At 35.1% G+C, this 21,771-nt stretch overlaps 1 protein-coding gene across 3 annotated transcripts in view; it reads right to left on the bottom strand.

The window, feature by feature from the left end:
* Window positions 1-21,771, bottom strand: part of LOC129423160 (uncharacterized) — a 36,455-nt gene that overhangs the window by 3,624 nt on the left and 11,060 nt on the right. For 2 of the 3 annotated variants that reach the window (XM_073871446.1, XM_073871448.1), the window contains exons 11-13: window positions 19,775-19,796; window positions 16,354-19,602; window positions 13,892-14,164 (exon numbers count right to left, since the gene is read on the bottom strand). In XM_073871446.1, the coding sequence (XP_073727547.1) occupies window positions 13,892-14,164; window positions 16,354-19,602; window positions 19,775-19,796 (3,544 nt within the window). The remainder of the gene's footprint in view (window positions 1-13,891; window positions 14,165-16,353; window positions 19,603-19,774; window positions 19,797-21,771) is intronic. The other variant, XM_073871447.1, reaches the window with a different exon arrangement.

The raw sequence follows: 21,771 nt of genomic DNA on the forward strand, positions 1-21,771 counted from the left end.
AAGAAAAAAAGTGGAATAAAGTCAATAGCCCACTTAGAAATCCCTTTACTGTTAAAAACGCTGATGTGTCAAATACTTTTCCCCCCGCTATAGATAGAGAGATAGATAGATAGATAGATAGATAGATAGATAGATAGATAGATAGATAGATAGATAGATAGATAGATAGATAGATAGATAGATAGATAGATAGATAGATAGATAGATATCTGAGGGGGCTACTGACACAAAATTTTCACCTGATGTAGCCATCAAGCCAAATATTGAATTCATACAAAGAAATCAGAACATTTAAGTATACAAGAGTGAAATAAAGTCAATAGCCCACTTAGAAATCCCTTTACTGTTAAAAACGCTGATGTGTCAAATACTTTCCCCCCGCTATAGATAGATAGATAGATAGATAGATAGATAGATAGATAGATAGATAGATAGATAGATAGATAGATAGATAGATAGATAGATAGATAGATAGATAGATAGATATCTGAGGGGGCTACTGACACAAAATTTTCACCTGATGTAGCCATCAAGCCAAATATTGAATTCATACAAAGAAATCAGAACATTTAAGTATACAAGAGTGAAATAAAGTCAATAGCCCACTTAGAAATCCCTTTACTGTTAAAAACGCTGATGTGTCAAATACTTTCCCCCCCGCTATAGATAGATAGATAGATAGATAGATAGATAGATAGATAGATAGATAGATAGATAGATAGATAGATAGATAGATAGATAGATAGATAGATAGATAGATAGATAGATATCTGAGGGGGCTACTGACACAAAATTTTCACCTGATGTAGCCATCAAGCCAAATATTGAATTCATACTAAGAAATCAGAACATTTAAGTATACAAGAGTGAAATAAAGTCAATAGCCCACATAGAAATCCCTTTACTGTTAAAAACGCTGATGTGTCAAATACTTTTCCCCCGCTATAGATAGATAGATAGATAGATAGATAGATAGATAGATAGATAGATAGATAGATAGATAGATAGATAGATAGATAGATAGATAGATAGATAGATAGATAGATAGATATCTGAGGGGGCTACTGACACAAAATTTTCACCTGATGTAGCCATCAAGCCAAATATTGAATTCATACAAAGAAATCAGAACATTTAAGTATACAAGTTGAGTCATAATAAATAAAGTGAAATAAAGTCAATAGCCCACTTAGAAATCCCTTTACTGTTAAAAATGCTGATGTGTCAAATACTTTTTCCCCTGCTATAGATAGATAGATAGATAGATAGATAGATAGATAGATAGATAGATAGATAGATAGATAGATAGATAGATAGATAGATAGATAGATAGATAGATAGATAGATAGATAGATAGATAGATAGATAGATAGATAGATAGATATCTGAGTGGGCTACTGACACAAAATTTTCACCTGACGTAGCCATCAAGCCAAATATTGAATTCATACAAAGAAATCAGAACATTTAAGTATACAAGAGTGAAATAAAGTCAATAGCCCACTTAGAAATCCCTTTACTGTTAAAAATGCTGATGTGTCAATTACTTTTTTCCCCCGCTATAGATAGATAGATAGATAGATAGATAGATAGATAGATAGATAGATAGATAGATAGATAGATAGATAGATAGATAGATAGATAGATAGATAGATAGATAGATAGATAGATAGATAGATAGATAGATAGATAGATAGATAGATAGATAGATAGATATCTGAGTGGGCTACTGACACAAAATTTTCACCTGACGTAGCCATCAAGCCAAATATTGAATTCATACAAAGAAATCAGAACATTAAGTATACAAGTTGAGTCATAATAAATAAAGTGAAATAAAGTCAATAGCCCACTTAGAAATCCCTTTACTGTTAAAAATGCTGATGTGTCAAATACTTTTCCCCCGCTATAGATTTCTTTGTTGAAGGGCGTCAATTCATTATTTTGTGTTCACTGAATGAAAAAAGCATAATCATTCAGCTAACAAATATTATTTTGTTGACTGGACTTAGATATATAAGTTTTTGTCCAATTCGTTCACCCAACTTGCCAAACTGAGTAATCTGAACAAACAATTTAAAAAAAACAATGTTCGGTATGGTTCCCAGCATGCATTGCGACATGTTCACTTCTTTGGTTAATATTTACTAAAAAAGATGACTGTTTTAATGTTTTCTGGATTTATTCATGTTGTTATGTTGTTAATGTTAGTTATATGTTGTAGTTAGAGTTATTTTAAAAGAATAATGTTTGTTCATTGTTACCATGATTGAGAAGTGTGTGTTTAGTGTAGAGGACGGCACAGTGGGTTAGCACCACTGATCTATATAAATGACTGGATTGCGCATGACGTCACAACTGTGAAGCCACCACACCGCCATGTTGGTATACCCAAACATCCTATTAAACCAATGGACGCGATCAGATTTTAATGATAAAACATCACTTTACTAGTCTTTGTTTTTATATCTGAAGTTACCCTGTACATTATTACAACACAAACGTCCTAAGCATGTACATAGTTATTTACTGAAAGTTGTACATTTTAGTTTTTAATCAGTTATTACATTCATCTTCATTACAGTATCAGATCAGCAGACAGACCGCAGCATTTAGTATTAATGACAAACGTGCTCATTCTGACATCTATATAAATAATCATACTTTGTACCGTATGTGCATGCAATAATTTGCCGGTTTTATGTTATCTAAACTTACAAGTTACCTAAACTTATTTAGAGAAATAACGCTGACCGTGTAGCTGAATGTCAAAAAAAACTTTATACGCTATAGATAGATAGATAGATAGATAGATAGATAGATAGATAGATAGATAGATAGATAGATAGATAGATAGATAGATAGATAGATAGATAGATAGATAGATAGATAGATAGATAGATAGATAGAGTTGATTAAACCTAAAAATTTAAGGCAGCAAATACTTTTTTACAGTGTTCATTTCCATAAACATATACTACTGTACACTTATTGTTGAGTACTTAGAAGACAAAGTGTTAAATGCTCTTTCATTTGTAAGTCATTTTAATCAAAGCGTCTGCTAAATGAATAAATGTAAATGTATAGTGAAAATGTATAGGATGATAATAGAGAGTGTGGAAATGCATTATTCAGAAAGTTTTATCAGATGTATCTATGGCATGTGGCAGCTTGCATTGTGGATTGACAACAGGCAGGGCTTGAATGCTTGTATACGTTAACAAACAATAGAAATAAAGATGCCACAGTTCAGTTATGATGAAACGGAAAAAATGCAATGCTCAGTATGGCCCGCCTTCTAATGAAAAGAGCCAATCGTCATTAGTTAAAAACCTGCTGATTCTCTAGGGGCGGGGCTTTGTATTGAATGTTGTGAGATACTTTGCCAACCTGGAAAAAAGTGTGTTTTAGTACTATTTGAGTTTAAGAAACTGAATTTATTCTACAGTTAATGTCAGGTTTAACAAGTTTGTCAGAAATAGTGTTGTTTTTGACCTCAGCAAGCAAGTTTGAAGATATCGTTCTTTAATCACACAAGTTAATACACGTAGATGACTGAAATAGCTGCCCGGAGGTGTTGCAAATATGGCCGTTGAGTCGGATGACTTTCCTTGAAAGAATTTTGATGTTAAGTAGCTCAAAAATTATTCATAATTTCCCTGTTTGCATTCTGAAAGAAGTCCATAATATGTATTAGGGACACCAACTGCAAACGTGGTTAAATATGCAGGTAAATGATAAGGTAAAAATATTGCAATTTATAATAGCTGTGCAAGATTTTGCATTAATGCAGAGGTGCCGATGTCTACTGTACAAAACAACCACTTCAAATGTACACCATTGATTGAGGTCATATAAAGAAAGCAAAACAATTTAAATTTTACTGTGTTTACACTTGTCGGGATTGAAAAATACAGTATATTGTGTCTGCATATTAGCTGGTGACAGAAAAAATATTTACACTTAAACAGTAAGAATTTAAATCAAGTGATGTCTGTCATAATTGCATGCACTGTACATGTGTCACACTGAAAATGGCTCATACAACAAACCAGAACTGTCTGTTTTATAAATAGTATATCAGTTACGGTAAGGAGAGAAAAAAACGTTGCCAAATTAGATTTTTGGAATTTAATTTCCGTGAATGAACTCAAGGGAGTGTCAAAAGTTAAGAGCATGTGAGTGTATCTGACAATGACTGCAGTCATTAATGACATGTGAAGAATGTTGCATTACGGGTGCAAACTATTAGTTATCGTAAAATTTTTGATTTATGGTAGAAACTGGGTAAAGGTGTCTTACTTTTCAGTTTAAAATACATTAAATGCAAAACAAAACATAATTGATTTTAATTTTTATACCTTGAAATGCTTTCTAAAGAATATTGAAGGAATTTAAAATCTTATTGGCTGCTCATTATTTTCATAATTATATGTTTGAACAATTTTTTTTTCTACAAATATTTAAGCATACACATTCAGAATTTGTATGCTTGAGTTTATATTAGTGCTGGGCAAAGATTAATCGTGATTAATCGCATACAAAATAAAAGTGTATTTTTGCATAATATATATGTCTGTGCTGTGTGTAATTATTATGTATATACAAATACACACCCATTCATGTATGTATTTAAGAAACATTTACATGTGTATAAATATTTATTTCTAGTTTTATATATTTTATATTATATATAAACAAAAATAAGGGATATATAAATAAAAATGTTCTGAAATGTATATATGTATGTGTCTGTGTTTAAATATACATAATAATAACACACATGTAGCGCGGACGTGTATATTGTGCAAAAATACACTTTTGTTTTGTATGCGATTGGTCGCGGTTGGTCTTTGCCCAGCACTGGTTTATATATGTCACTAATCAGTTTTTGATTTCTAAGAGAAGTTGTTACATTTAATAATGATAATTGGCTTAGGGTCGGTAAATAAGAGGCATTTGAATTTGCGCGGTGGTTTAAAACCGATACTGATTATTTGTTTACTTTAGTACTATAACCTACCGCGCCACTTTTGTTTAGATGCCATATGATGTTCGACCTGAAATCAGGGCTAAGAAGCAAAACCAGTTAGGAGCCTCTTATTTACCGCCTTTAAACCAATTATCATTATTAAATATAACAACTTCTGTGTTCCTAGAAGTCAAAAATAGATTAGTGGCAAACAAGCAGTCAACTTACTTAATGACTTTTGACCCTAATTTAGGCGGTTCAGATAAGAAGAAAACAAATAAGAAAAAATCCGATACTTCAAAACTTTTATGTTCCTCTACTGTTAGATGAATTTTATGCTCACGAGAAGCTGTAAAATGTATGCATGGGGGCCTCAGGTCTTTAGGGGGCCCCAAAATTATAAACTCGCCCATACAGTAAATATTATTTTGTGCATAAACAACAACAGATATGATGTAATTTGGGTCATGTTTTCTTTTACCTTGCATATCGTGATCATGATTTTGGTAATAAGGAATGTTATATAACCTGTTTATATAGGTATCCACCCACGTCTGGCAATCATCTGCGAAGTGTTATTGAGATTGACAATGTTTTTACACTTAATCGGATGGGAAGCATTTAATAAAAGACAGTTTTGTACATATAAAGACAATTTCGTTTATCCTGTTTATGGGATGAATTTAGATTTCTTGATATGCTGACTTTAAACGTGTTTATCAATCATTAAAAATGTTGTGTTGTTTTAACCGATAGTTGGATCAGATAGGGACAAACCCAATAGTTGGGTTATAAATAACCCTATGCTGGGTTGTTGTTACTCAAATATGGGTCGAAACAACCTATTTAACTGGGTTTAACAGAGTGTTATTTTGTATAATAGTGGTTATATAACAACAACTTCCTCAAAATATTAAGAGATTGAATGTCATTGACATCAGTCTGTCTTGAGTTTTCATTTAATGCAATAGTGTTCCTTTGATTTATCTGTTTGTTTAAACAAAACCCGATTTAATGCTCACTAAACCTGCAGTGTTTGTCCTGCGGATGGGAAGGATTTTATGTTCATATTAATTTCAAAAGCAGCAGTAATCTGAATGCAAACAATGTCATACCGCAAGCACCTCAGCCATTTCAAACCAAACATAGTTCTCAGAGGTGTGTCACCACCACATGTCATATTACTAACGCCTTTATTTATTCGGAGCTTACCCTTGTACTTGACCTTATTTATTAGCTATGATTTTGTAATAAACCCTTGGTGTGAACATTATCACAACAGTTGGATAAAATATGGACAAACTTATGGAAGCATATTGGTAGCAATATTAAAGTTTAGAATGTAATATGCAATATGGCAATGCAATATGTAAAATGGCAATGCATCTTTGTTCTTTCTGATCCCATTTTTTAAACCCTAGTTAGTGTGTAATGTTGCTATCATAGCATAAATATTACCTGTAAAATGATAAAGCTCAAAGTTCACTGCCAGGCGATATATTTTCTTTAACAGAATTCACCTTTCAAAGCCTACAGCGAACGGCCGGTCTGGACTACCGCCCTCTACTTTGTGTTTAATGACATCAGATTCAGTAGAACAGTTTTTTGACTAAACTCCGCCCACAGGAATACGTCAGTCGCCAGCTAAGCTAACGGCAAGCTAAGCTAACGGCAAGCTATGCTGCTATCGAATCAAAACACACTAAACAAACTACACAATCAGAACTCGTTACCTATTTCTGAAGGACGTCAAGACATCAGCCGTTTTGAGGACAAGGAAAACAACGCTATAGAGATAAGTAAATTGTGTGAAAAATACCACGTTTTTTTACACGTGAAACATGAACACGTCATATTGCGCACTGTAAACACAATCAAAGCTTCAAAAACACAGAAATAACAGGACCTTAAAATTTAAAGGGACAGTAAGTAGGATTTACCCTCATCTAGTGGTGAAATTGTATTTTGCATTCAAACGAACAGTGCTCTCTAGCGCCTCGCTTTTCCAAATGCGTGTTGCAACTAGAGTAGCCATTATGTAATCTCCTTGTTTCAGCTGGTTTACGTGTTCTGAATGAAAATGCGTTGTGGAAACGCGTTGGTAGGCTAGTGGTTTTTGTCCCTCTCTGCTATCAGTGGCGGTCCTGGCTAGATTTACGCCCTGGGCGAACCATCCCTTGGCCGCCCCCAGAAAAAAAAGAATTACCCCCAAACCCCGCCACCACATGTATTATTTTGTTATATATAATCTTAAATACAAAAAGGTAGCAAGAACAGAGAAAAACATGTAATACAGTATAAACACCCACTCATGCACATGCACACACGCACGCGCGCACACACACACACACACACACACACAAACACACAGTTGCTGCTGTGGAAGTATCTGACTCCTCATTTTGGCCAGTGGGTGCTCTAGCTCTAAAATATTTCAGAAGTGCCCCTGAATTTACAATTAAGATACAATTATGTAAGTTAGATACACTTATTTCACACATGCATCAGTTACCCAATTAAAATGACCTTAACACACATTGTATTAGTATTTGTTAACATCCTATAAACTAAGCATACACTACAAATTATTTAAAAAGCTATATCACTGTAGCTTACAAAATGCCATGTCAATGTATATTAGAAGTTATTTAAGTTGACACATATAGCGTAAAGCAATAAAAAATGACACAGTCAGGAGGTCTGTGTGAATTTGCACTTTTTGTGTTGCACACACAAACTAGACTCTGTTGCCTATAGAGTGAATTTAGTTGCATGGCATGAGGCCTCAATTCTAATAGTTGCTAGTTCAGCAAAACTAAAACCAAATACAGTCGTATTCTGTGGCTAATAGCAACATATTAGCAAGAGTGCGAGGCTAATATAAATAGCCTATTTCCTACTGCCACTCACGTCGTCACTCATAGAAATCAGCATACCTTTATCTTTTGTCCGTTTCTCCTCATCTTCTTTTCCTGAACCGGGCAACTGAGATGGCTACTTTGGTCTTTTAATTTGATCCATGATGATGGAGATGAAGACTCGACATCATTAACTTTGCATTACATTTTGACAACAACGTCCGTTTTACCCGTCAATCAACCGGAGTCACGTGACGTGAGTCACGTAGATGACGCAACAGATTTTTTTTCACATAACCCAATTTATTACATGTTCGTAGGTATATGGGTCTATGTTAATTTTAGGAATGAAAAATACAATTTACTTGGAAGCAGACGCAGCAGTTTGTGTTGGGTGGCCTCTGGCCTGGGATCAGTCAATACCTCGCTCGCCCCCCTTAAAGGCGAGCGAGGGACTTGCAGTCGCAAGTTGATTCCCCGCCCCCCTCACCCGTGCCGCTTCTGACACGCACTAACTGTGTTTCTCAGCACTAACTTGACATGGAAATGAGCGGTTTTGATATTATTATTTTTTTAGGGCGCTCGTGCGCCCTCATATAGATTGCGCCCTGGGCGTTCGCCCACATTGCCCATAGCAAAAACCGGCCCTGTCTGCTATTATAGTTTATCAATACGCGGAACGAAATGGAAGCATCCTTGGATTTACCCGTTCAATGTAAGTAAAGAGAAGAAATTCTAAGCTTAAAGAAAAGTCAGATCACTGGCAGAGGTCATTTGACACGAACGAGGACATATTTATGAATAAAGACATTGAATTTAATTAATAAAAACTTACAACCCTACTTACTGTCCCTTTAAAATTTTCATGCTATATCTGCAATGTTTGGTATGAAATGAAAATTCAATATTTTTTTACATTTGCCATTTTCTTCAGTCCTTATATAAATACAGATTTTAATGCTTTATAAGTTGAGAAATTAAATTGGAAATTGATTAAAACTGAAGCAAAATGATTGTTTAAATTTATTTTTCATTAGTACATTTACATTTATGGGCAGGATACGTGGGATTTTCATACTGCACAATGGATGTAGCAAAAATCAATTGAAAATGCATTCCGAGTTGACCACGCCCCCACCCTATGAATCACTGCTTCAAGGCGGGGCCAGCATCTCCCGTTGCATGTGCTTATGTGGGAGACATGGCGGCAGAGCTCATTGATAGTGTTATTGACTGATGGATTAAGTGAAGCATAAAAAGATAAATACAGTGCTGTGAGACGCAGGCATTTTATCCAGCTTACGCGCTACACTTTCTATTTTATTTTATGTAAATGAAAATGCAATCCATGTCCTGCCCGTAAATGTAAATGAAAATTACATTTAAACAATCATTTTGGTTAAGTTTTTGCGTGACCATGTAAAACACATCTAATTAATTCTGCTAATACATTTCCAATTTAATTTTGCAACTTATAAAGCATTAAAATCTGTATATAAAAAGTACTGTATAAAATGTCAAATGTAAATTAAATTATTGAATTTTCAATTTCAATTCACACCAAACATTCCACATATACCATGAAAAAAACTGTCAATTTAAATACAGAAATGCATTGCCATTTTAGATAAGGTGTACCCTTTCAAAAAGTTACACCTTTGTACCCAAAGAGTGCATATTAGTATTTCAAGGAAACATATTTGTACCTATATTACGACCTTTTTTAAAGGGTACTGCCCCAGTGACAGCTTTGTACTTTTTTTTGACAGTGTTGTCATATTGCATACATTTAAAATTTTACTATTTGCTTCGCTGCAAACCTAACCGTTACAGTTGAGTTTAAATTAAACTATGCTTGGATGTTTCAACCCATGGTTGTGTCAAATATGGACATTTCCTTGGTTCATTTAAACCAACGAATGGGTTGAGCTCTAAAAAATGTTGGGTCAAAAAAGGCCAAACCAAGCCGTACAAACTCATACAATTTTACAACTTAAAAGAGTGCTCCAGCACTATATCGTTGTAAATGGCATCGGGTGGATTTCGTCTGCTGCAAAAGAAACTTCCTCTAAGACTTACTTAACAAAGGTGTGGTAGAGATTGTATATTGAATGTAGTTATTTGTAAATGTCACTCAGATTTTAATATTGGTTGACAATTTGATTGAACCTTTTCTTTCACATTGACACAAGCATTGCGTTGTGGGTATCCAAGCAGTTTTTCCCAACTCCCATCCGTGCGTACTCAGTCCAAGAAGGAAATTACAAATTTTGTGCTGAAACTACATGAATGATTTTGGTAGACATAACTAAATAGGCGGTGGACTTGTAGTTCCCAGTATGGTTTGCATGGGACTGCATTTGGAGAGTAAAATTTGAAATGAAATGCTATTTTATTGTTTTTTTACTATAAGAAAGACTTGTTAGTGTTTAAAGTTCATTTATCTTTGAGATTTAGAGGAGTTTCTGTTTCTTTTTTGAGTTTTGGGGTTACCATTGTTCAGAAGAGTGGTGCTTGCTCTTTAGACTGTAGGTGACACAATGAAATCCATTGTGCACCAATGTTTTTGTAGAAAACAACCCAGCAAAGGTTAAATAAGCATTGGGTCTAAAAGGGACAAAACCAACCAGTTGTGTTGTTATTTAAAGGGGACATTTTTCCATGTTTAAGTGCTATAATTGGGTCCCCAGTGCTTCTGTCAACCTAGACAATGTGAAAAGATCAACCCAGTAACCATTCTCTGTAAGCATGTGAAAAAATAGCTCATTGAATAGCTCCTTGTGATGTCAGAAGGGGATAATACCACCCCTAAGTCTGCACTATCCAACCACAGCGCTGCCATTTAGTGCAGATATCAGCTAATTTGCATTTTAAATGACACACCCAAAACAGCAAATTTTTGCTGACACCTACAAAGTGGCAATTTTAACATGTTATAATAAATCTTTATTATATTTTGAGCTAAAATTTTACATATGTACTCTGGGGACCCCAAAGTTTTATTTGACATCTTAAAAAAGTATTTTGAAATGTCCTCTTTAACCTACATGTATGCTGGGTTGATTCAACCATTGTTGGGTCAAATAAACTTTTTGGGGGGTATTTTTACCCAATGGCTGCTGGGTTTCTCCAATTTTGCCCCAACACTGGGTTATTTAAAGGAGTAGCCTACTCAAAATAATAATAATAAATGTCCCCTTGACTTTTCATAATAGGAATAAAAATGACTTGGTTCAAGTCAATGTGGACCATTTTTTGGGTGAACTACTCCTTTAACCCAGGATTTTACTTTTATTTATTAGGCAGATGCTTTTATCCAAACAGATTCGCAGTGCATTACAAGGTATACATTTTTATAAGTATGCACTGTACATGTATGCTCCCTGGGTTTGAACCCTTTACCTTTTGTGCTAGTAACAAAATACTCAACTACTAAAGCTCAAAACTCACCACATAATAAATGAGTAAAGCCAATCAAAATTTGTGACAGTCCTTGCCCACTTGACTTGGAAAAAGTGAGGTGATAATAATACTACATGTAGTGTTTTTCTTTTTATTAAAACTCCTCATCACAGACTTAATTGAATTACTACATAGTTGAGATAAATCATGAGATGATGAATGACATTATTTACTACACATTTGTAAAGATTCACCAATCATAAGCAAATTTGTTACAGTCTTAAAGGTAGAGTTGCAAAACTAGTTTGTTAATTTGTATGCGTCATATCAGCCAGTAAAACAAAATTATGACTTCCAAACATACTAACTAGGAATGTGGCCCATGTGAGAAAACAAAATGATAATCATTTTGTTTTCTCACATGGGCCACATTCCTAGTTAGTATGTTTGGAAGTCGTAATTTTGTGATGTGATCCCCACCCATGTCAGGTACTAAAATGCTGTCTGTTCTAGAATATGGCAGGTATCTACTGATTTAAACATTTGAGATATGGGTCAATGACAAAACAAGCTTCTGAAAACTTTTTTTTCCATCTTTTAAAATTGTGTGTAAATATGGATTTGTTTTCAAAATATGTATTTGTTGCGTAATGTGAACCATGTGCATCACGTGTCTTGTCAAAATAAGTGCCTGCTGCACATTCCTCGAAACCTTTTATGATAAAAGAGACGCTCACGTTCACAAAATACATGCAAGACACTCCCTTAACATTAAACTCTGATTAGGCATGAGATTATGCGAGTATCTGGCAAACGCGAGCGTCTCTTTTATCATAAACCCTTTAGACGCGTCTGCAGCAGGCACTTATTTTGACAAAACATGTGATGCACATAGGATCACATATTTTAAAATGCCGAACCACACACTTGACAGTAGAGCCTGACCAATATATCGGCAGGCCGATATTATCGGCCGATATTAGGCATTTTCCAAACTATCGGTAAATTAACATATAAAAAAAACAGACGAAACAGCCTTCAACCATGTCATAAGAGTTGCCGTTGTATAGTTTGTCCACCAGAGGGCACTCTACAACCTCCCTGTTGGCAACACTCGTGTATAACGCATCACACATCCTGCAACCTGCTGATCCAGCCAGAGTCGGGCAGAGAGAACAACGTTTAAGTGAGTTCATGGTGAGTTGGTCACGAGACAATAAAAGAAACAAGTTTCTTTTTAAAATGCATTATCATATTATTTTAGTTAAAACGCATAAATAACTACAAATAACTAATGTTAGGGAAATCTGTTTTGTTGCGCGTTTCTAAAAAAAAAATCGACCGATATATCGGAATATCGGATTTTAAAACATTGTTGTGACGAGCTTCGCATCCTGCGCCCCCCCAAAAAAACTCAACGGCCGCCACTGGTTTCAAGTTATTTTAATGCCACTGGACTAGAGGTCTTCTCGGGTCCAAAGAAATGTACCCGACCCGAAATGACCCGAATCACTTCATACCCGAACCCGACGTGCATAAATAAAAATTTTTTAAAGAAAGACCCGACCCGAGACAAACCCGAGAAAATTAGACCCGAAGTAGTGAATTTTTTTTTAACCCGACTGGAACCGAATGTAAACGGCACTGACGTGTGTGCATTCTGCAGACCCACGCGCAGCAGTCAGACAGAAAGAAACTCCGGTGGCCTTGCAACCAATTTGGCGAGCTGCTCCATTCGTTTTACTTTGTTATCTGACGACGACACCAACGTAACCGCTAAAATGTACATTTGTAATTGACTGACATGTTTGTCTCAACGAAAATGAACCTTCCGACAACCACACAATGTCGCAAGCGCTCTTGGCAAACAGATGAGAGGTTTGAAAAGGACATTGACGCACACAGGCGAGAGAGTTCGGGTCTTCTCGGGTCCGTTCAGAAAAAACACATTCAATTTTAAATTACCCGAGACCCGATGCCGCTATTATTGTACCCGACCCGTGTCCGAGGCACATGTGAAACTTTTAGACCCGAACCCGATCGGGTCTCGGGTCGGACCTCGGGTTTTCGGATCTAAGTGGACCCGTGAAGACCTCTACACTGGACATAAAAATATGCATGTCATGTCATTGACTCGTATGTTGCCGAATACCTTTTCCTCACTAAAAGATGAGTTAAATAGGATCACTAGTCATTTTTATGTTTCTGTTTGTCATTTTCAGAGCCCTGGTTCGTTTGGTTGACAACTTCTATCCCATAATCCTTTGCAGTAAATGGGTCATTTTGCACTTTTGCTTCTGTTGAAATAGATATCTAATATCATAGATTTATAATGTTCATAGGTTAACTCCTAATAATTACAGTGCCAAATTTACTTTCTAGTAAAATTAAATAATACAAAAAGTTTACGCGAAAGCAATTACTGATATAATGAACATAATTGAGACCTTTGAAAAGGTAAATTAGTGTAATTATATGTTATGTTGCATTCTTTCCCCAACATAAAAGCAACATACCTGAGGTGAGATAGATAACAATTAATCGCTCTAAATTACCTTTCCACTCCTTGCGGTTAAACAGTAATTAACAAGTCTAAACCGGGACCATTACGTGCTCTAATGGAATGATGTGTACTACTGAGATTATAATTCACACCTACCAATTTTCCGCGAAAGTTCCTCACTTCCCCTCTGACTGGTTAAAGGTTCATCTGTTTTCTGAAGTTTCCTAATGTCACGGGAGTTCAGCGAAATTTCACATTGTTGAGCTTCGTTCGGATATTCAGGGGCAGAATCGCATTTGGAGTCCTGGCTCCCATCACTGGCCGTGACTGTCGCAGCCTCCTCCTCCTCCTCCCCATCATCATTAGTGTTCTCATTGGTCAGACCCTGTTGTGATTGATCACTGATACATCTACTTGTATCCAAGTCTGCTGCAAAGTAAAAAATCACATTGTTTTTTATGCATTTCTTTCACTTTTTAGATCTCACTCATCGCCTGTTTAATTAAAATATGACTAAAGGGCAATGCAGTCATACAGTGATGTGACCATTTTCTGTGGCAGGTGACTACATAGTAAATTAAAAAGATTTTTCAGAAAAATAAAATACTTTATAAAAGGTGCACAAAACATTTATGTTTTTTTTAAATAACATTTCATGATATTTCTGAAGTATGTGTTGTGAGAAATCAGACCTGTCTCTAACAGCCCTGGGCTTTGTAAACAGCAAAAAGAATCTGGAAGTGCCTCGCATTTTTTTGCCAATTAGAAAGTGCAGCCAATCAGAAACGCTCTCTAGCCATGAATCACTTTTATTTCAAGTTTGTTGACGTCAATCCACAGGTGAGGTTTCTGAGAGAGAGGGCTAATAAGATGTAATTGTTTTTAATTATTTCATTCTTTGTCTTATTAACTTTCGTTTTCACTTAAGCACAGTAAATCTTCCTTTGAAATTAAAAGCGCAAAATTATTATACTTATAGGGGAACAAACATAACAACAAAAATGCATAACTTGAAGGCTATGTAAGTCATGTTTGATAAAAGCATCAGCCATAGGCAAATGTAAGCGCAATGCTAATCTAAAATCTTTCAAAAATGTTCCCTCAAACCTACTATACTGCAAAAATGACTTTTTTACTTTGTATTTTTTTCTTGTTTTCAGTAAAAATATCTAAGAATTCTTCAATTAAGATGTATTTTCTTGATGAGCAAATTGACATAGGAAAATAAGTGTAGTTTTCACAAAAAATATATATAATTTAAGCGAATTTGTGCTTAAAACAAGCAAAAAAAATCTGCCAATGAAATAAGAAAGATTTTCTTGAATTAAGTGTTCATGAATAAAGTTAACTTATTTCAAGAAAATTTTTCTTATTCAATGGCAGATTTTTTTTCTTGTTTTAAGCACTAATTTACTTAAAGTTTATATGTTTTGTCTAAAAACTAGACTTATTTTCCTAGGTCATTTTGCTCATCACGAAAATACATCTTGATTTATGAATCTATGAATTTTTAGATATTTTTACTGAAAACAAGACAAAAATACTAAAGAAAGTCTTTTTTTGCAGTGCTTGGTATTTTTGTCTTGTTTTCAGTAGAAATATCAAAAAATTCTTAAATTAAGATGCTTTTTCTTGATGAGCAAAACGACCCAAGAAAATAAGTCTAGTTTTTAGACCAAACATATCAAACTTAAGTGATTCTGTGCATAAAACAAGCAAAAAAAAAAATCTGCCAATGGGGTAAGCAAATATTTCTAGATTTTTTCCTTGAATTTAGTGTTTAAGAAAAATGTTCAAGATTTTATGCTTACCCGATTGGCAGATTGTTTTGCTTGTTCCATGCACAAAAACACCTTAATTTGATATTTTTGGTCTAAAAACTAGACCCATTTTCCCGGGTCACTCCGCTCATCAAGAAAAAGCATCCCAATTTAAGATCCTTTTGATATTTCTCCTGAAAACAAGACAAAAATACTAAGAAAACTTATAGACTTATAGACAATACGTTCTCAGGTTTTTTTTACTTCAAGGCCCCACAACAATATTCAAAGACCCCCACTGTAATGCTTGTTTTGTCTTATTTTGAATAATTTTAAGTCAAATTGAGGCTCCCTTGGAAATTTGTTAAGGCTCCCTTGTGGTCCACTGGTTGAGAAAAACTTCAGTAGACAAATCAGCATTGATTTAGTTATTTCATTTGTGCATTTAACAGACACTTTCATCCAGAGACTTGCAGCATATTGGGTGAAACACTGTTGTCTCACAGCAAGAAGGTCCCTGGTTCAACTTTGGCTAAGTCAGGCGGGTGAGGAGTTCGCATGTTATCCCTTGCAGCATCTATGGCTATATTTATGGTGAGAACCGGTTAATCCACACTAGTTTATTCATACACACATTTGGGGAGAGTCAATTTGGCATCCCCAAATCACTTTCATATTTTTGGACTGTAGGAGGAAACCAGAGCACCTATAGAAAAGTACTTCCAACCCACCCAAGGCTCAAACTGGGGACCTTCTTGCTGTGGGGCAACAGTGCTACCCACTAAGCCGGTGTGCCACCCGAATTTTATTTACAGTAAGTTGTTAATTCTCAAACTAATCCAATCCAGTCTTATTTACCTTTGATGAAATGATTGACAGTTTCAAGCCCCTCCTCCCCATCAGACTGTGCAGTACTGGCTTGACTCTGAGGTATGGCCGATGTTATGTGCTCTGTGGTACAGCTCTGCTCTGACGTTGGTTGAGATAAAGTGATGTGGTTCTCCTCAGAGCCCGTGTGGTTCTGTAAACATGCCTGACTGAATGATATAGCTGTTAAAGAGTCGTTTGTGAGAGTTTGGGAGTCGCTCCAGCTGGAAAGAGTTTGTAGATCTGTACTCATCCGTGGCTCATTTTTATTATGTGATATACTTTCAGGAAGAGATCTGTGACTGTATTGACCAATCCCGGTTGTAGAGGATTCAGGGAAGAGTGGTGTTTGCTGGGAGAAATGTGTTTCAATGCAGGATTCACGATCATTTTGTTTGTCTACAGTAGGTTGATACTCAGTCTCTAGTGCTTCGTCTTTTATCATGAATGTTGTATTTCTTTCTTCATTCTTGTTTAGTTTAACACTGTTGAGCTTCTCTACTCCCTGTTCATCTGTTGCATCATAATTCATTATAATCTCTGTATCAGACTCTACTTTTAACACAGTCAAATTCTTTGCACTGTTGAAGTCCACATTTGACTTCTCTCCACTCTCCTGGTTCATCAAAGACTGTTCATATTCATCCTGATAATATTCCTTATCTTTTTGGTCCTCATTACTGGCACAGGTTTCAATCATTTCTTCATCGTGTTCTTTTTCAGTGTTGTCTTCCTCCACAATTTTCCCATCTTGAAGTTTTTCACTCTCAGATTCCTCCAAAATTTTGTCATCTTGATATTTTTCACTCTCAGATTCCTTCACAATTTTCTCATCTTGATATTTTTCACTCTTTGATTCTTCAATAATTTTGTCATCTTCAATTTTTTCCCTCTTACATTCTTCCACAGATTTCTCATCTTGATATTTTTCACTCTCGGATTTGTCCACAATTTTGTAATCTTGAAGTTTTTTCCTCTTACATTCATCCACAATTTTCTCATCCTGAAGTTTTTCGCTCTGAGATCCCTCCAAAATTTTGTCATCTTGATATTTTTCACTGTCAGATTTGTCCACAATTTTGTCATCTTCAAATTTTTCCCTCTTACATTCCTCCACAATTTTCCCATCTTGAAGTTTTTCGCTCTGAGATTCCTCCACAATTTTCCCATCTTGAAGTTTTTCGCTCTGAGATTCCTCTAAAATTTTGTCATCTTGATATTTTTCACTCTCAGATTTGTCCACAATTTTGTCATCTTGAGGTTTTTCACCCTGAGATTCCTCCAAAATTTTGTCATCTTGATATTTTTTACTCTCGGATTTTTCAATCATTTCGTAATCTTCAAAAATGTCCCTCTTACATTCCTCCACAATTTTCCCATCTTGAAGTTTTTTGCTCTGGGATTGCTCCAAAATGTTGTCATCTTGATATTTTTCACTCTCAGATTCCTCCACAATTTTCCCATCTTGAAGTTTTTCGCTCTGAGATCCCTCCAAAATGTTGTCATCTTGATATTTTTCACTCTCAGATTTGTCCAAAATTCTGTCATCTTCAAATTTTTCCCTCTTACATTCCTCCACAACTTTCCCATCTTGATATTTTTCACACTCAAATTCCTCCGAAATTTTGTCATGTTGAAGTTTTTCGCTCTGAGATCCTTCCAAAATGTTGTCATCTTGATATTTTTCACTCTCAGATTTGTCCACAATTTTGTCATCTTGATATTTTTCACTCTCAGATTCCTCCACAATTTTCTCATCTTGATATTTTTCACTCTCAGATTCCTCCACAATTTTCCCATCTTGAAGTTTTTCGCTCTGAGATTGCTCCAAAATATTGTCATCTTGATATTTTTCACTCTCAGATTTGTCCACAATTTTGTCATCTTCAGATTTTTCCCTCTTACATTCCTCCACCATTTTCCCATCTTGATATTTTTCACTCTCAGATTTGTCCACAATTTTGTCATCTTCAGATTTTTCCCTCTTACATTCCTCCACCATTTTCCCATCTTGATATTTTTCACTCTCAGATTCCTCCACAATTTTCTCATCTTGATATTTTTCGTTCTTGTCTTCCCCCATCACTTTCTCATGTTGTTCCTTTTCACATTCTTCCATAATTTCCCCATGTTGTTTTTTTTCTTTCTCAAAGTTTTTTTCATCTTGTATATTTTCACTCTTAATCTCCTCCACAATTTTCTTATTGTGTTCTTTTTCACTGTCATCTTTTTTCATCATCTTCCCATCTGGTTCCTCCTGTCCTGCATTTATCTCTTCACTTTCATCTCTATTTTCAACTCTTTCTTCTCCACCTTCTTCCTCATACCCTCTCACTCCATGCCTCTCTTCAACCACTTTGTCCTCCTCATCTTTAATCTCGGTTTCTTGTTCCTCCTGAATCCATTCCTTCTGATTCCTCTCTCCATCCTCTTCCTCTAACTCTTCCTCCTCAACTGTAGATATAATGGAGGACAGGGCAGTGAAGTCTCTTTTTAGGTTCAAGTCCTTCACTGTTTGTGGGGTAACAGGCAGATCAGGAAGTGGTCTAGATGGGGGCTGAAGTACTGGGAGACATGATGGGACCAGTGAAACAGGAGAACATTGAGGAGGAGAGGACAGGAGAGCACCTGGGGTGCAGACAGAGGAATCTGAGATACTTTGAGAATCCAGATCGAAATCAGAAATCAGAAGAACCTCCGAATGTTTTGGTGAAAGCTCAAAACCAGAGGGAGGCGAAGGTAGTTCTGCTGTTGTTTTTGCTTCATATGAGCCCTCATTGTCTAAGTCTGTGGTTGGTGGTGGTGGGTAAAACACAAGACTGTCTAAAATGGCCATGATGGGTGTGTTTATTTCCGACTGTAATGTATCGGTCACAGTTGGTGGTTGGGTTTGGAGCTTCAGACTGGAGGGGGGTTGTGTATGGTCAACGGTGTCTTTATAGGAAGACTCAGTGAGCTGAGGTGAAGATGGGTGGATCTGACTCCTAGAAGATAACATTGCACTGTTTTGAGGGGGATTCTGCTCTAAATGGCTAGAAGATGCTGTTACTGGACTGTGCCACAAAGAAGTTGCACTGTTAGGGAACACAAGTGTTGGGCTTTTGGATGTTGGAGTCAATGGGCGGTACGGTGATGCAACTGTCGATCTATAAGGAGATGGAGGCGTGGAAGATGAAAGCTCATTGAAAATGAAAACATTGTCTGTCGGACTGCTATGCAGTGTTCTGTGAGGACTTCTGACTGCAAAACAAAAGAAAGGAAAGGGAAACAAACTTACTATGAATGTTATTTGATGCATAACTGAGCTCACAATGACATAAAAACCGTTGGTGTGACTTAAAATGTTGAAATATGTTACTAGGAGTAAGAAAAAATTCACGGACTGACATCATTTCAATGCATTTCTCTTTACCTGGGAATGGTGAGCTGGGTTGAGAATTTACGGAGCCCTTCTGGTCACCCCCTGGAAAAAAAGAAAACAATCCGTGATCACGGTTTTGTAATTCGTCCCCTCAGTTTATAAACCGTACTCACGGATTATTAAACTGTTCCCTCAGTTTTACAAACCGTGCGCTCGGATTAATAAACCGTACGCACGAGTTAACAATCCGTGCTCTTAGATTTGTAAACCGTACCATCAGTTTTTGCAATCCGTACCCACGAATTTATAAACCGTGCGCACGCTTTTGCAATCTGTTCTCACAGTTTTGCTAACTGGATTTGTAGCCCCTCCCTCATTTTAGAAATCGCTATTCATTCTTATTCATTCTTTCCAAGTTTCCTATTAATGTTTGATATTTTCGGAAATTAATAAAGTTTAAACCGTGTTAAGCTGTTTTATACGTTCCTAACTGGAAACGTGCTTTAATATTTACGAAATATTTTAATCGGATGCTACAGTAAACAGATATCTTTGTGTAAAATTAACATGTTATTTAGATTTATTCATCAAATAAAATAAGTATTTAACTAACAAATGATTTCTACATATCCTATATATTTTAATCAATAGGCTTGCTATATATTTTCGTTTTTAATTGCTCATTTCAAATTCATATTTTATGTATTTAACATCAACTTATTAGGTAAAATTAAAAGATTATTAAGAGCTGCACAATTATAAACATATAAGTTTTATATACCTATAATTCTTAATTATTGTAAATCAATATTATTTGCATTTAACATCAACTTCATGCCAAACTTTTATTATGATTTACTTAATTTTTTGGTGAAACATTTTTACATTATGTTTATTATCTGAGCTAATGTAAGCAAAAAAGTAGTTAGAAATTAAGTAGATCACATGTTAATTTAAGGATCAATGAGAAAATAATCATCAAAGGAAACTTCTGGGATGACAAACATCTGAGAAACTCTTTAAAAAATCCAGATAAGTTTGGAGTTTATTAATATTTAAACTTAAAATTTGTACTTTGTTAATTAAATATTGTCTTTGTCCTTGCGTAAAGTTTTTTTATCTGAATACTTGAAGTTATACTGTTATATTAACTGGGTAACAGCTTTCTGTGCAAATACTGCTAGAATAATCGTGACTATTTGTATTGTACGTATTTATTTAGGTCACAAAGTGTTAAAATAGCTGTGCTCTTTGAAATGTGTGTAAAAGAATCAATTTCTGGTCATATTTTTAATGCACAATGAGTGGGTATATGAGCCACACTCTGTAAAACATTTACTATGATTTATTCAATTTTTGGTAAAACATTTTATACTTACAAATACTGAGTAAATTTGAAAGCTTTACATCTGGTATTAACAATAATTAAATTGATTTCCTATTAAAAATAAAATTGAGTAAAAATAAGTAATTGCAAATGTTAAGTATATGTAGCTGTTTTTTATGAATTTTATTTAAATAAAAAATGAGTTGAATTTACTTAATGTAAAGTGAATTTATTTCATACCATCCTTTATGAACGATGAACAAAGCAATTGTACACAATTATTTTATTGAACATTTATTTACACATGACATAACTCTACAGTCATCATGAAACTCCAAAAATGCCAAACAGTACATGTTACAAATACAATGAGCTGAATAAACTCTGAGAGGTTGCAGAATCACTTCTTAATTCCAGACAGGTGGATCAGCAGAATCCTGCACCTATATTGTAAATGTAATTACTCATACTCCACACTTACCAGGATTTTTGAGGAGATTCGGAGATGTTTATTGTCTGCAAAAGACGCAATTTCATCTGCTGCTGAATAAAACCCGTTTGCTTTGTTGATTTTTAAATTAACACCTTATCTACTTTGTTTGCCTATATTTACTCAAATAATAGGCTACAATGTAAAAATGTTTGATTGTCGATGTTATGTTGATGTTAAATACATAAAATATTAATTTTAAATGAGCAATTATTATTATAAGTTTTAAAA

Source organism: Misgurnus anguillicaudatus, chromosome 9 (genome assembly GCF_027580225.2).
Source record: "Misgurnus anguillicaudatus chromosome 9, ASM2758022v2, whole genome shotgun sequence".
Classification (NCBI taxonomy): domain Eukaryota; kingdom Metazoa; phylum Chordata; class Actinopteri; order Cypriniformes; family Cobitidae; genus Misgurnus; species Misgurnus anguillicaudatus.